General features: G+C 36.0%; 2 protein-coding genes across 6 annotated transcripts; one reads left to right on the forward strand and one right to left on the reverse strand.

Moving 5' to 3' along the window:
* The first annotated feature begins 1954 nt into the window (after positions 1–1954).
* LOC116844778 lies at positions 1955–11543 on the forward strand. 5 transcript variants are annotated; one of them, XM_032816797.1, is made up of 20 exons: positions 1955–2098; positions 2192–2353; positions 2565–2785; positions 2853–2941; positions 3015–3069; positions 3199–3325; positions 3393–3451; positions 3535–3603; positions 3701–3758; positions 3882–4022; positions 4112–4282; positions 4658–5145; positions 5232–5682; positions 5773–6179; positions 6248–6476; positions 6600–6769; positions 6837–7029; positions 7281–7494; positions 7555–7745; positions 8512–11543. In XM_032816797.1, exons 3-20 carry the CDS (start codon positions 2645–2647, stop codon positions 8625–8627), a joined length of 3369 nt encoding a protein of 1122 aa, XP_032672688.1. In that variant the 5' UTR covers positions 1955–2098; positions 2192–2353; positions 2565–2644; the 3' UTR covers positions 8628–11543. The 5 variants fall into 5 exon arrangements, with proteins under 5 accessions (XP_032672688.1, XP_032672685.1, XP_032672689.1 ...); XM_032816794.1 differs by having other exon boundaries at positions 2192–2785; XM_032816798.1 differs by having other exon boundaries at positions 2192–2785; positions 3891–4022.
* Positions 10177–12641, reverse strand: LOC116844768 (ornithine decarboxylase antizyme 1; the record flags this gene model as incomplete). Its single annotated transcript, XM_032816779.1, has 4 exons — positions 10177–11652; positions 11860–12014; positions 12105–12354; positions 12510–12641. Coding segments are annotated over 3 exons (498 nt in total), but the record flags the coding sequence as incomplete, so codon positions are not given.
* Positions 12642–15471: the final 2830 nt, after the last annotated feature.

Consider the following 15471-nt stretch of genomic DNA (forward strand, 5'->3'; position numbering starts at 1 on the left):
TCTGATTGCTCAAATTTCTTATGCGTGAGCATTATGCCTTTATGCAAGAGTATGTGTCATGGACATAGTCATGGACGTAGTATACATGGACTCCGAATGCCCTATGTTCTGTCATCTAAGGCCTTGTGCAGGATCTTAAGATATCTTTAAATAGAAGCGTCCGAGCGTCGAGCGTTAAAACTTTAGCCAATCAACGTATCAGATCCCAGAAGTATACTTGTAGTTTTTGCGGAAAGTGGCACGTTGATTGGCTACCGTTTTAACGCTCGACGTTCGATGCTTCCATGTAAAGGCACTTTTAGGTCGGTTCTACAATACGTCGTATGTCAAAGTCGGAACGCAATCAATGGTCCAATCAAGAAAATTCGTCTCGAAAAAAAATCCTCTGATTGGCCCATTGGCTGCACTCCAACATACGACAGCGACATATGACGTATTGTAGAACAGTTTTAAGCTAGCCACACACACTTTCCGTAAGTCCCGAGCCACAATAGGTGTAGTAAGCTTTAAGCTTTAAGAAATTAACAAATCACAGTGGAATTATAGAGGAATAATCAATTGTGATTGGTTAATTTCTTACGGTTTAAAACTTACTGCACCTATTGTAGATCGGGACTTACGCAAAGTGTGTGTGGCCAGCTTTACGGCCATCATAAACCGGTCTTTACAATATAATCGATAAAAATAGATAAAGACAAAGGCCCATATTCTCGATCCTCTTTTATCTATAAAAGTACCTCTAAAAGAGGCTTAGGCTGACGTCCCATGGGGCGGAAATTCTCCGTGGAACAGAACACGCGGAACCAATATGACCAATCACAGCCGTTCCGCTCTTTTTTGGGCCGTTTCGTTATAATCTTACCGCTGTAATTTTACGGAAAGAATAAAGATAGTGGCAGATAACCTCAACGTATCTTACATATCTCATTTGCTTCTTATACATTTCTTATACATTTCTTATACATTTTTTATACATTTATTATATATATATTTTTTCGACATTTTTTATTATTTCGTTTAGAAATGATAAGTGGAGGGATCGTAAATAATAAGATGTTAATATTTTGATAATTGTAGTAAACTATATATAGTAAATTATATATAATATGTGAATATGATTATATGTTTATATGTTTATATGTTTAATTAACAACCACAGTCGACAAAAATCACATAATATATTCTCCATAATTAATCACAACAGATCTCACTTTATTATACTGCATAATGTATCACCGCAATTCCGCTGATGTAGTTTTCCTTCTGTCCCATGAAGCGGTAAACGCGGCAGCGGAATTACGTTTTAGCCAATCGTAAAATAGTTGCATATAAAAAGTATTTTACTGAGAAACTAATTTACTCTTTACTAATTTATCATATATTATATCATTTGTATAAAATATTATTAAAATTATTAAAAACATAAGAAATAACATTCAAAAGTCTACTTTTTGTATTATTCCGCGTAATCCACTTCCGCGTATTCCGCTCCATGGGACACAAGGAAAATAGAAAAAGCGCCAGAAGAAAAGCGGAACAGCTGTGATTGGTCGTGCTAACTAATCGCACGTTCCGTTCCGTTGAAAATTTCCGCTCCGTTGGATGGCGCCCTTAAGAGCCACCTGATTGGCTGAGAAGCTATATTCAAGGCATTTTTATCGATAAAAGAGGGTTCAGAATATGGGCCAAAGCATTATCCAAACATGTTCTCTCATCCCGCACAGACAATCCTAGCATTCGTTCTAATTATATATATTCAATGCTTATCAGCCTTCTGATTAGCTTATAAGCATGTTTTAAAGATATTTTTATCAATAAAAAACAGCTCAGAATAAAAGCCTATGTATATTATTTCATCCATGATTTCATAATTCGCGGCTACTATCCTATTCTGCGATTCGCTAGTCGCAATTTTGCCGTAATAGCTACATCAGTTGCATATACGTTAGAATGCCTGTATCACACAACCAGTTAATTTTTCGTGATAAAGCCTGGAACAAACGATTCGTGGCCACACATCACTGGCGTCCTCTAGTCCGATTATCGCGAGTCGCGCGAGCGTCGCGAGTTTTGTTACCTCGCTGCCGGGTGTTAGCAGGTTAGTCTATTGATAGATTATTTTTATACGTTATTAGGTCTGCCCATTCTGTTGACCTACAAAACTACCATTTCACATAAATACATGCAACAGATAAAACTAGCTATGTAGTATATACGACATAGTACCGCTCCGTTCTACCATGCGTCAATCGACGCCGGATGGCTGGTCGTTTCTTTTTGGGACAGACAGTAGCGACGGTAGTAGGCTAATGGTGGGGACCGTGATATTGGGAGACATGTCTTCTTATATATGGTGGGAACATTCAACCTCAATTTATATATTGTACAAAATTCTGTTTTTTACAATAATGAATGTCGCGATAGAGCATTCCCTCTTTGATTATTCTCTTTTGATAATTCTTTGTATGATAATTGAGAGTAAATATGGATAAAATATTGTACTTATATGCATTTTTGTATTTCTTGATGCCACTATGTATTCCTCATGTTATGTTTGGAACAAGGCTGAACTGGCTGATTAATCTCATGCATTAATCCCTGATGCCGGTACTGAAAAACAGGAACAACAGAAAAACAAGCCAAAATGCCAAAAACGCGGTTGTTTGCACGTTCAATTACAAACACTCGTCCAGTTAATATGACACTCAATTTGGAGTGCAATGAGGAACCTCTGAGTGAAGCACAACTGGTGTCAAAAACAAAACTCAAGGATAATATTGATAGGGTAACTTCTTCTTATGTTAATTGCTTTTTTTATATCAACATTAAGATTATATACTGTTTTTTGTCAGGTTGCAGCTACCTTAGAAGAGCTAGTTGCAGTACATGGAGGTAAATTAGTATGTCAAGCTGGAGTTGTTAGTGGTTACCAGTATACATTGTAAGTATCTAATCTTAAAGTAACGATCATAGTACAAAATATATACTTAATTTGCATTTAAATTTATTTGTAGACCCACATCAACAACACCAGCAGTAATTCAGAATAATCCTCAAATTTTAAATGTTGTAAGTATTATAGAGGAGAGACAGTATATAAGGAGAGAGAAAAATATAATAAATTCTATATAATTTCAGAGGATAAATATAATAAATTCTATATAATTTTAAAAGATTCTATATAATTTTTGTCTCTAGACTCAAAACAAGAATCAACCGATCAAATTGAATATTGCAAATACAAATCCATCTCAAGGAAATATTCAATTAGTTGTTGATCCACGATCAATGGGAGTTCTTTTAGGGCCTGTCACACAAGCTCAAGGTAGCACACTATATTATTTATAATTAAAGTAAAGTTAACAATTGGTAAAAAATAAATGTTATTTCAGGCGCACCAACTACAGCCACCGCCACATCTTCATCCACTACACAGACTCAACAAGAAAATGTATTGTCAATTATGTTTGTATTTTTTTATTGCGTAACTGAGCTTTATGCTAAATACTAATCATATATTAATATTTTTGTCAGCTTAAGTATACTAGATCTGGACGTAAGACAAAAGTTTTTCAAGTGCAACAACCTGAAATCATAGAAGAGGTATATTCTACACAATCATGATTCATAAATGCAGCTATATTCGTTTGTAATTTTTGTTGTAATCAGTAAGTTATGTATGTTATTTTATTTTCGGTAGACCTCAACAATCAATCGCGTAAGATCAAAGTCTGGACCAACACATGTTGTTACACCAAGTAAGGATAATATAATATTTTTAGATTTTATATATTATCATGTACTTAAAAATTATATACATATATTTTCATTCCTAATTAACGTCGTTTGACGCTTTTAACTAACAAAAAAATCCAATATTGGTCCTGCAGCTACTACCACCCCACAAGGTGTAACAAATCTCAGGATAAAGACCGTCAATAAACAGCAAATAAATCAATCAACTGTCAAACCTGCAGAGCATACTAGTATAGGGGGAATAGCTGTTGGCTGCAAAACTGCAGGTAGAAATATAAATTGCAATATATCTATTTTTAAGAATCAAGTATTTTTAGTAATGCAGTTAATTAACTCAGTATAAAATATTTTATAGCTTCTGAACAGATTGATGAGACTAAGAGGAATCAACCTGATGGAAGAGAATTCACGTTTAATAAGACAGCTGGTGGTCGAACTTATCCTTCTCTAGTAGTGGTAGCAAGGCCAAATTTACATAACAAAGACATCAGTCCACAGATTACGCAGAAAGAAAGATCGGAATTAGGTATATCATTTTAGTTTGCTTTTATATCAATATATGACGAGGTGATGCGTTCAGTAAATCGTAGTACAACAGAAGAAGAAATTATATCTTGCAAAAGAAGAAGAACTGTCGGAAATAGAAGAATAATAACGAATAATCTTGTGTCCTTTGAATTTTGTAAACTCGATAATGTTTCAGAATAACATTTAAATATATATATATATATATATATATATATATATATATATATATATATATATTATATATATATATATATATATATATACACTTTGATTTATATTTTTTGCAAGGAATTATTCCCTTACTGATTGTATCACAATTTATTGAACACGCTATATAACACTAAGCAGTTTGGAATATTGACAAATTTTTTAGATGTTAAAGTTAAAAGTGTGCTTATGTTTAACGCCACGAAATTCGCCGAATGGTTAATCCAGCAAGGCCTAGTGAGATCTGAGCAATATTGTACGCTACACACTGTCCATCAGAAGCCTAAGCTAAAGCTGGGGATGTACACTGATCAGGGAACATTTCCCTATTCCGGTGGTTACGTCTGGATAGCCAGCTGTTGTCCAGATAGATACGTTTCCGTTTTCTCTGGTTCTATCTTTCAAGGGGCTCCATACACACCTACAGTCCTGTTGAAGCTAATTTATCATTGGGCGTGTCAGACCAATGTACAAAATGTGATCTCTTGGGTGAAAGTTACAAACTTATATTTAAAAAATTTTTATACTAATATACGCAGCATCTGTACAGTGGCGATTTGGGACAAGAGTCGTAAGATGGGAGGCAGAAACTCCGTGATACAAGTTGGTGTAATCAGTTTAGGCACCACATCGCAGGATGGGCATATGCGACAGGTAAAATGTTGTCTTAATGTTCTATTATTGTCGAAGCGAAAAATTTATTTGCATGAAGATAAATTTTGTATTCTTATCTTTTTTAGGTAAAAGTGGAGGTTCTTGGTGTCTTGGATCCTTCTACATCAGACTTACGTTTGCGCGCTTGTGAGCCAATGCATGATGGAGAGAGATCGTATAAACGTCGATTTAATAATATCTTAAATCCGCTGAAAGAATGGGTTCACACAGACTCTCAGATCATGACAGATTTCACCGTGGACAAAAGTACCTTATTAGACATGGGTTACAGAAACGTTATACAATCTGCATTTTCCGAGCAAAATCCAAGAAATCTCATGAGCAATTACTATATCATGGAATACCTTAGAAGAATTGTACCCAGAATGTTCCAGAATACGCTTAGTTTACTCAGTAGACAAATGATTCAGCAATTTCTAGACGAATTAGTATGGAGGGAAATGTATGGCGCTACACCGGCACGTGCATTTAACAACATTATCGTGCATATCTCCGAGCAAACTAAACTTGATATCAGTGAGTAATAGAATCATAGCATTGTCGTTTTGTGCAAATGCGACAATTCACCTTCTAATTACATGCTCAATTTTACATTTATCTTTTTAGACGAGTCCTTGTTAGATCGACTGGCCAAGGTAGCCGCTAATCCATTTTTTAATTGGTCTTACACAAGTCCACGATCTACTACGCCGACGTTGCCGAACGATTCAGTTCCAACATATAGCGATGTAACCGATGTAGCTGATGCATCTCAGGATACGAATTCCCCCGAAATGGTACTGTTGAAACCCGTTTTAAAACGAGGAAGAAAACGCATTCATCCTATAACAAGTTTAGAACCCGAGCCGAAAAGGACTATGACCGAACCCAAGAATAATAAAGAAAAGGAGAAAGAGAATAAAGGCGAGAAGGAACCGAAAGAACAAATTCAGCTTCAAGAATTATATTACGCTACAATGGAAGGTGACAAAGAATTAATTTTGAAGGAGAACAAGTCTTTGTTGCATTTCAAGGTTTGTCTATAAAATTTATTGTCGTATTATCACTGAGCACTAATGAGAAATGTGTGTTTTTGGCTTAGTGTTTCCTGTGCACGGCGGTAATGAACTCTAACACAGAAGTGATGGAGCACATGATTTGTCATGTACCTCCCAAAGTGCCCGGTCAATCGGAATTGTCGGTTTGTCGTTACTGTTGCACCGCTCTTTCGTCGCAACACCAGATGCTTACTCACGTGTTGGAAACGCACAGCAATTTCGGTCATTCTGACGGCGTCATGGTGGTTTGTGCCATTTGTGAGGAAAAATTCGGTAAGCGTGCACCCCTAATCGCTTTTACTGCTCACTGCTGAAATACTCATAATTTAAAACAACAAGATTTAATACTTTTGATTGCAAAGGGCAAAATTTTCATTTGTTCATCTTTTTCTGCAGGAAAATGTAAGTCGTTAATCGACCACTTGTCCTCAATGCATTATCCTTCCGAAATGCCCTATCGATGCGAAAGTTGCGGTTATCGGACGTCGAGTCATAAGGACGTTATAGATCATTATTACAAAGTCCACGAGAAAGGCGAAGGATTGCAATGTCCTTACTGTCTAAAGGTAAAAATGGCAAAGAAAATGTATTTCCGGATCAATGTAAATTAAACAAATATTGTTATTGTAAAAGGTAATACAATTTGCGAGCGAGGGCAACCCGAGTGTATCCAGCGTTTACGCTTATTTATCGCACATGCAAAGACATATTGTAAGAAGGGATCAAGGAAGAGGTAACAAATGTTCCAGATGTTGCCTTTGGTTTAACCAAAAGAGCTTGTTAACGATGCATCAAAGAGAGTTACACGACTGTGTATCTAATTCAAGTAAATATACATTTAAATATATATTATGTATTTTGATAAGTGGCATAGTGTATATTTAATTAAACGCCTGATAAAATATGCACATATGTCACACTTCAAGAACATGAAAAAAAAATTTAGATGGAAGACTGATATGCAATGTGTTCTTTGCTCATGTTTCATAATCTTTTCTCATGAATATACTTTTAGCACGTTGCACAAAAGCTAATAGTTCTGGTAAATTTAACATTAAAATAAATAAATATGTACAGAAGTGATACCGTACACGGCTGGCAGCAGTGGAATAATGATTTTGAAAGAGCGACCGGAGGCGAAACGATTTGACGTAGGTAGCCCACTTCCGGAGTTACCGCCTGATGAAAAGATACAAAGATGGAATACTGGACCAATTACAGTAAACACATCTGTCAGTCATTTACCTTGTCAGGAATGTGAAGAGGACATCGACGAGGAAGATCATTACCCGTAAGTAGTCGATTTTAGCTGACAGTTTTGCAGATATTATACAAATTATTTCATCAACAGAGGCGAACAGCAATGTTCACAATGTCGTTACGTCACCTGTTGTTGGCGCGCTTTCAAGGAACATCAACAGCAAATTCACAACGAAAGACCAAAGACCAGTTTGGTCGTGCCGTCTCCTCTGATCAACATACCGCTAGGAAAGAAATTGCAGTGTCCGTGTGGTTACACATCGACTGACGGCAATCAATTAGGTATTGTATGATTATAGAGAGAACAGAGATGAGATATATAGGGTGCTAAATTTCAAATATAACAGGTCAAATATCTCGAAAACTAAATGATATTAAGGTCTGTTCTTTTTGTTGTAAAATAAAAGATTGTATTATATCTCGAAAGGCGTACAATTTGATAAAACAAAATTTTATTTTGGGTGAAGGCGCTAAGGTAAAATGAAGGTCAGTATTTTTTTTTATGGAACTCTATTGTTTTGAACACTTACGTTTGTAGTCCTTGTCACGATGAATACAATGATCACATACCCAAGATGATTAAAGATCAAGTAACGGAAAGAATGACTCGAAAACTTTATTAATACAACTTAATAAACTTAACGTTTCTTCTGTTCATACTAGCATAAAATCCATTAGCAAAATTCTATTATGATTTTCCTATGTTAATGCTTGGTGTAAGTGGATATGGACTGAATGTAATCATCGTGACAAGAGTTACAAACGTAGGTGTTCAAAACAATAGAGAATATGTTTTTATTCCATAAAAAAAAAAAAACACTGATCTTAATTTTACCATAGCACTTCCACCCAAAATCAAATTTTATTTTATCAAATTATGTCCCTTTCGAGATATAATACAACCTAAATACAACCTAAATAATACAACCTAAAAAGAACGGACCTTAATATCATTTAGTTTTTGAGATATTTGACTTGTTACGTTTGAAATTTAGCATCCTGTATATTATCAACCAAGAAATTAATTAAAATCAATATCATGTTGCAGCAACACATTTGATAAAATGTAATAGGATATCGGCATATCCGGTGGAAGACTCAACATCCTCTGGTATGCTAGATAGTTTAGGATTAGTTCCGAAAACAGCTCCTGAAGTGTGTTAAACATCTTTAACTATAGTAACTTTTTACTTCTTCAATCGTTTAACTCTTGCGTTCTTTAAATTAATTATAGAAAGCTGACATACGAGACATCTAATTCATACAATTAGATTTAACATGTAATTTAATTGTGAAGTGGTATATAGACAAATGTGAAACTGCTAAAAAAGAGAGAGATATATATACACACACACACACACACACACACATACATATGACTTGTTTTTAGACTGAAATATAGAAGTATATGTATTCATCTTTTTCAAAAGCAGTTTTCCAGCTTTGTAAAGTTAAATTGATTAAACAGATTACATTAAAATTCTATTTAAACATAAATTGCTTCTTTCCGAACAAAATCCAAAATTTTTTCTTGTTATTTAATATCTAATTCGTTATATCGTTGAGGTTTAATTATTATGTGTTGCGTATTAAATTTAAATGTTTCTTGGAACTCATCAGTGAAAACCATTAATCACATCAGAATAAATATAATCTTTTAATCTAATTATTAATCTAATTTCTTATATCGTGGTGTATGGAACATAATAAAATTGGGATAATGTAATCGGAAAGAGATAGCTTCCTATGAAGAATAAGCTTTGTGTTATTAATTTCTTAATTAATAATTTATTAAAACTTTTGAGTATTCTTGCGCGGAATTTTTGATTGACGACGTCAGAAACGAAAAAACTCAAAAATTCTTACATGTCATAATCACTTAAGTATACTTAAAAATGTACTATAAAAAATTATCTTTATCTTTTGATAGTTAATAAATAGCCGTAAAATTAATGAGATAAGTAATTTTCTTTTCTAACCTATCTTTCTTCACGATTTTGTTACATTCATTTTATGGCTATTTATTGACTATCAAAAGAAAAGGATAGTTTTTGGAACATTTTACAAGCTCAAGCAATCTGAAGTGTTCTTTCATATAAATATCTTTTTATTTTTAAATGCAAAGAATTTTCAGTATCTCGCTCTTCTGATGTTACAATTCAACATGGTATTCGCGCGGCGAATACTCAGAAGCTTTAAAAACAAATAGAAACTTGGAAAATTTTAGGAAAAATTATTAGGAAGATTTATTTTCACATAAAAAACTGTTTTCGTTTGCACAACTGTCAATTTTATAACTTATATATAAAAAAAGGCGTGTTTAAAGCAAAATACAACTAGGTAAGAGGCATAAATAATTATTCATTATTTTGTATATTAATGTTCTAAGAAAAAAAATGTATATTATGGCATTAAGAAATTTGAATTCATTTTGCACATAAGAATCATCATGTATAAAGCAAAGTGTTCTTTATGTTATGTAATTAGCAGTAAAACTAATGTTGTATTTTATATGCACTTGATGTCAAAAATAACTACATAGTAATATGAATTAGTCTATCTTGTGATTACATTATGTGTGCATAAGGGTATTATATTAAACAAAAGTGCTTGCATACTCCGTGTTTTATTTTCAACCATCACCTAGAATTCAATGTTTAATCAGATAATGGTCAAAGTAAACATTTCTGGTAAACAAAGGAGTAACAATATGAAGGGTTTTATTAAATGTTTATTTAGCAATTATATACGTCTTCATGTATGAATAAGAAACGTAGCATACATATCCATTTTTCATATGTGGTCAGAGGTACGAATATATAATACTAACTGACGGGATAAAACGCACGGAATTATTTATCAATTTAAAAACTTGAGGCAAGTTGATAATTATTTGCGTGTGAAGTTAACATACAATAGTCCGTCACTCTGTACTTATCTTTACCTATTTACTAATAAGCTATTAACACATTTTTTTTGTTTCTTTCCGACATTTTTTCACTTTTTTTTTGCATTTTTATATTTTTCATGTTGTCTGTTATCAAGTCAACACTAAAGAACTCATTTATTAGCAAGATCTCTCCAATGTTAACTGATTGGGGATTACCTAATATACTATCACTTATATCTAAAGAATCTACCATTAACAAAAAAGTTAATAAGACGATAACGATAATAAAAGGATTATAACGATAAATAAGTTTTATAATAATCTAGTACCTTCCAATTATTAATTGCTAAGATATTTGCACAAAATATATCGTTTTGAATATCCGGCAATGATATGAAGTGATATTTGTGACGTTTTTAGTTTGATCTTGCGGCTCTATTGATTTTAATGGACAGAATCTTATTTCTGTCCGATGGTTTTGCATCTTTGCTTGGTCTTTTTAATCCGCGGGATACATCACTATTTGCGCAACTATAAAGAAAGAATAATTACATCGTTTTCACGAAGTATGTATATGTCAACTGATATGTCACAATGCAATCTTTAATGGAAGGCTGGAAAGCGATTGAATTCACTGGGTGAATTTTACCGATATTCGCACAACAGACATTAAATGTAATCATATAGTATACATGTTGATAATACTTACAAATAATATAAGAAAATGTACTACATTACTAATAATAATATTAATAATAATAATAATAATAATAATACGGTGATACCCAATCTGCCACAATTAACATTGAGATTTGTCGATAATAAATTTTCTCTAAAATTTGACGGCTTGTCACTAAATACAGTTCTTAGTGCACAGTAACAAATTCCGTCAAATTCCTTCACGTGGGAAGCTTTGTCAGCAGCTTATATGCTCTTACAAGAGTTATTAACATTGTGCTCAAGAGAATGAATCGATATACCCATCGAAAGCCTTTTATGTACGCGTTCTCTACGTATTCGCGACTATATTTTTGTTCCGTTAAGCCTCTGAAATTTAACGCCAAGGTGTTACCCGGTGTGATCGACTGACATGAGTCCTTTTTCACGCATAGAGTTCCTCTACATTTCTTCTCGTAAAAAATCGTAACAAAAATAGAAAAAGCCCCTTTTATCTCTGATAAAAAAAAAAACGTAAGTATACAAAGAAACTTAAAATACAAAAGAAAAGTGCATTGAATCGTTCCTCTCTCCAGGCGTGCCTTCTCCAGTACTTTACCTTAAACTCGTTTACGACTGTACCTGAAATAAAATCAAAGGAAATCTAAATAAAAACGAAATCAGACATGAGAAACCATATAATAAACTCACGGAAACACACGAGAGAAGCGTGTGGAAGCGAACGGAAAAATGGTTGGTCGGTTAACCGATAAGCCAATTAGTAAAGGAAACCGCAACTTTTGTGTGTGTATATGTGTGTATGAATTTGCCTTCTCCTTGCGTCAGTACCTGCGCGTTAAATTTGAGAGGTGCCGAGCTGCTTGCCGATTACTCGATGGCATAGAGCATGTAGAGATTGCCCGCGTCACTGCCTGGCGGTACCAAGGCATGAGTCGGCGGCAGGACCGTGAAGCCCAAGAACATGAAGGTACGAACCAGCATTGCTAGACCATAACAACAGAACGATTTAGCGGGTGAGTCTTTCTCGACGCAGAAGTCTTCGTTCGTACCGAAAAACGGCAAGCGACAAGTACCTCGGTCAGATCTATCTTTACGCAGGCAAACGATGATATTGGTGCAGCGCAACGTTTCCTCGGCGTATTCCAAAAGGGAGACGAAGCCCTCTTTTGATCCTTCGGGCAGAAGGCAGCTCGGTACGCGAATGTATAGACAACGGCGCCACGCTACGGTCTCCCACTCGACGGACGTACTCTCGGTCAAGTGGAGGGTGAACGTTAGACGCAATGGTTCGTTGCTTCTCACAGCTTTCAACAATTCATCCTCCTGTGTGTGTGTGTCGGCATACAAGCAAACGTGTCGAATTAGCTTTGCCCGTTCTCGAGATGAGAGAGATTCGCTCTGCTTCGCATCCGCGATCTCGTGAGAGTTATCGGCCGACTGCTGATCGGTCGGCCGGAAGGCAGAAGAAAGATACGTACTTGCACAATGCGGGAGCTCACAGAGAGCTGACTCTGCTTGATCCCCACGCCGCGGCTCTCTGTGTTGACTGTAGATACAGACAATGCGGCATGGGGCACATCAGGACCACCACAGAGGCCCCACGCCCAGCGTTATACAATAGTGCTGTTGCAGCCTAGAGCCTTCCTCCAGGCTTTCGTCCATGCACTTACTAGACATTTCACTGAAACACACGTTTGACAGTTAGACTTGAGTCTGAAAGTGACGCATTTAACTTACAAGGAGATTTATCGTTTCTTATATAAATAAAGATGTTTATCAATACGGTCATACGGTTGTTGCATGTGCGGGAAAGATATACAAGTGCATGGGAATGTGAAGACCACGTGCGCGGGTGATTAACGATGTACGGGGAAAGAGGGAAGAGACGGACAATTGGTTTACGCGCAGAAATGTACAAACGTCTGTTCGGTGTCACGTGTTTGGACTTTAATGTAATTATACCGTCAAGTGCCGTATCTTCAGAAGCGCATCAACGGGGCCCACTCGTAAATTTGCTATTTATCAAAAACAAAATCACGCTTCTATATAATTATTTCTAATAACTATCTAAATATCAATGTTAACTTGACACGAAATTGAGATAAATACACATACACAATATTACAGACGCGGGAAAACTATTTTTATTTTTCTGAAGGGTGCTTTATTTTTATGCATTATTTATCGAATAACGAGTTTATCGAATAAATAATTTTTTATGCATTATTTATCGAATGACGACGTACAGATAGTAGAAAGATATACACAAGTATTTAAATATACGTATATGTATTTCGAGTATTACTATAAATTACGAACTTTCCACCGCTCTCTGTTGAAAACAAAATGGTCAATAATTCTGAAATTTGTATATGATGTTTGTGTATTAGCTCTTAACATCACAATAGTTTTTCATCAAAATCTCGCATTTAGTTTAGAAAATATTAAAAATAGAAATTGAAAATAATATGCTGCGGCCTCAAGAAACATGTAGAAACAGTATTTCATCTTAATTGCAAACATCCCAGTTCTCGAATAGGCGATCTCTTTTTCTAATCGCACGAACAGTTATATAATATTTCACCGTGCATACAACGCAAAGTCTCTCAACAAATTCTCACGCAACTCGTTTCACGATACGAACACCTTAAATGGACGTTCTTCCAAGAGATGATGCATTTGGATAAACATAAGATACTGCCAAGAATCCTGAAATTGCCGATGCCGCGCTTACATAAGTTCAAGGCGTGTTTATCTTCCTCCAGAGCGCGCGAGAATAACCGGCCTTATCCTGAGAAGTGAATGTACCGTGAACGTAGCGCGGCATTAGCTCGTCCTATTTCTCAATCGACGACGGTTAAATAAGTGCGAGATACAACATCGCGATGTCGAAGGGAGGGAATCATCGGCGGCAGCCGTTCGTGCGATTTCGCCTACGGCGATGTCCGCGATCGCGTGCATTAGTTCAAATCTACAATGTGCTGCTCGCTTCCTTTGTTTCTTTCTCTTTATTTAAGAGCCTACAGCCTGATAGCCTAAAGCCTTTAATCAGACTTAAGCCTAAAGCTTTTAGCCAGAAAAAAAAGATAGAAAACAAGAAACAGGAAGCAAAGACTTTTAAATTGTAGATTAAGTTTAAGCCTCATCTACAATGTGCTCTTTGCTTTCAGTTTTCTACTTTCATCTCTTGCGTCTCTTTAATTCTCAATGTACTGTTTTACCGGCGATTGTGTACTTTGCCACATATATATCTCTCTCTCTTGTCTCTTCTGGAATTCATCGACTTTTAAGCTTGATCTACAATGTGTCCTTTGCTTCCTGCTTCTTTCTCTTTATCTCTTTCTGACTTAAAGCCTTAAGCCTGATCTACAATATGCTCTTTATGTTCTGTTTCTTGTCTTCTATCTTTTTCTAGCTTAAGGTCAAAGTTTAAGGTTTGAGTTAGAAAGAGATAAAGAGAAAGAAGCAGGAAGCAAAGAGCATATTGTAGATCAGGTTTTAAGCTTTAAGCCAGAAAAAGACAGAAGACAAGAAACAGAATGCAAAAAGCACATTAGATTAGGCTTAAAGCTTAATCTACAATGTGCTCTTTGCTTCCTGTTTCTTATTATCTGTCTTTCCTGGTTTAAAAGTTAAATCTGATCTACAATGTGCTCTTTGTTTCCTGTTTCTTTTTCTTCATCTCTTTCTGACTTATACCATCTTATACCATAAGCCAGGAGAAGATAGAGAATACGAAACAGGAAGCAAGAAACACATTGTAGGTCAGGTTTTATAACTAGTGAAGTTAAACGAAGTCAGCCTCTTACCTAAATAAAACGATTTATTCCGATTGGTTCACGCGAAGTGTTCTCCAGAGAGAACAAATTGTATACGACGAATGTTTCTTGATTCTAGGCGACAAGAAGACAAGAAACAAGAGGCAGAAGCAATGAAACAAGCACAAAGAGTACATTGTAGATTAGGCTTTAGATGAAGAAGAAGCAAAAAAAAAAGCACAAGCACGTCTACCTTGGCCTCCGAGCCATTCGGGTGGGGGGAGGACGGGCGGGTGGTCGGGAGTTTCCACTGAAACGTGCGGCGATGGGTGCGACGACGTTGGACGTCGCGTCGCGTCGGGAAGCCGGAGATTGCCGGATTAGAGTGCGCGGCCGCGGTTCTCGCGCAAAAACCGTCGCGGTATTCGCGGTTAAGGGGAAAATCGGCGACTGCCACACCGGGCGGCCGGCGTGCGCGATTTATACGAGAGATACCGAGCATAATGCAGCGCGATATCGCGCGCGCGGGCACATTGTCGGCCGACGTCATTAAAGCGGGCGTCGCGCCAAACAAATAAGCGTCTTTGCGCGTCTTACGATGAGAAAGGCTGGATGAAACAGAAAAACAGAAGAGAGAGAGAGAGAGAGAGAGAGAGAGAGAGAGAGAGAGAGAGAGAGAGAG

The sequence above is a fragment of the Odontomachus brunneus genome, unplaced genomic scaffold, assembly GCF_010583005.1.
Source record: "Odontomachus brunneus isolate Ranch 3 - 2012 unplaced genomic scaffold, Obru_v1 Obru_scaffold_046, whole genome shotgun sequence".
Lineage (NCBI taxonomy): Eukaryota > Metazoa > Arthropoda > Insecta > Hymenoptera > Formicidae > Odontomachus > Odontomachus brunneus.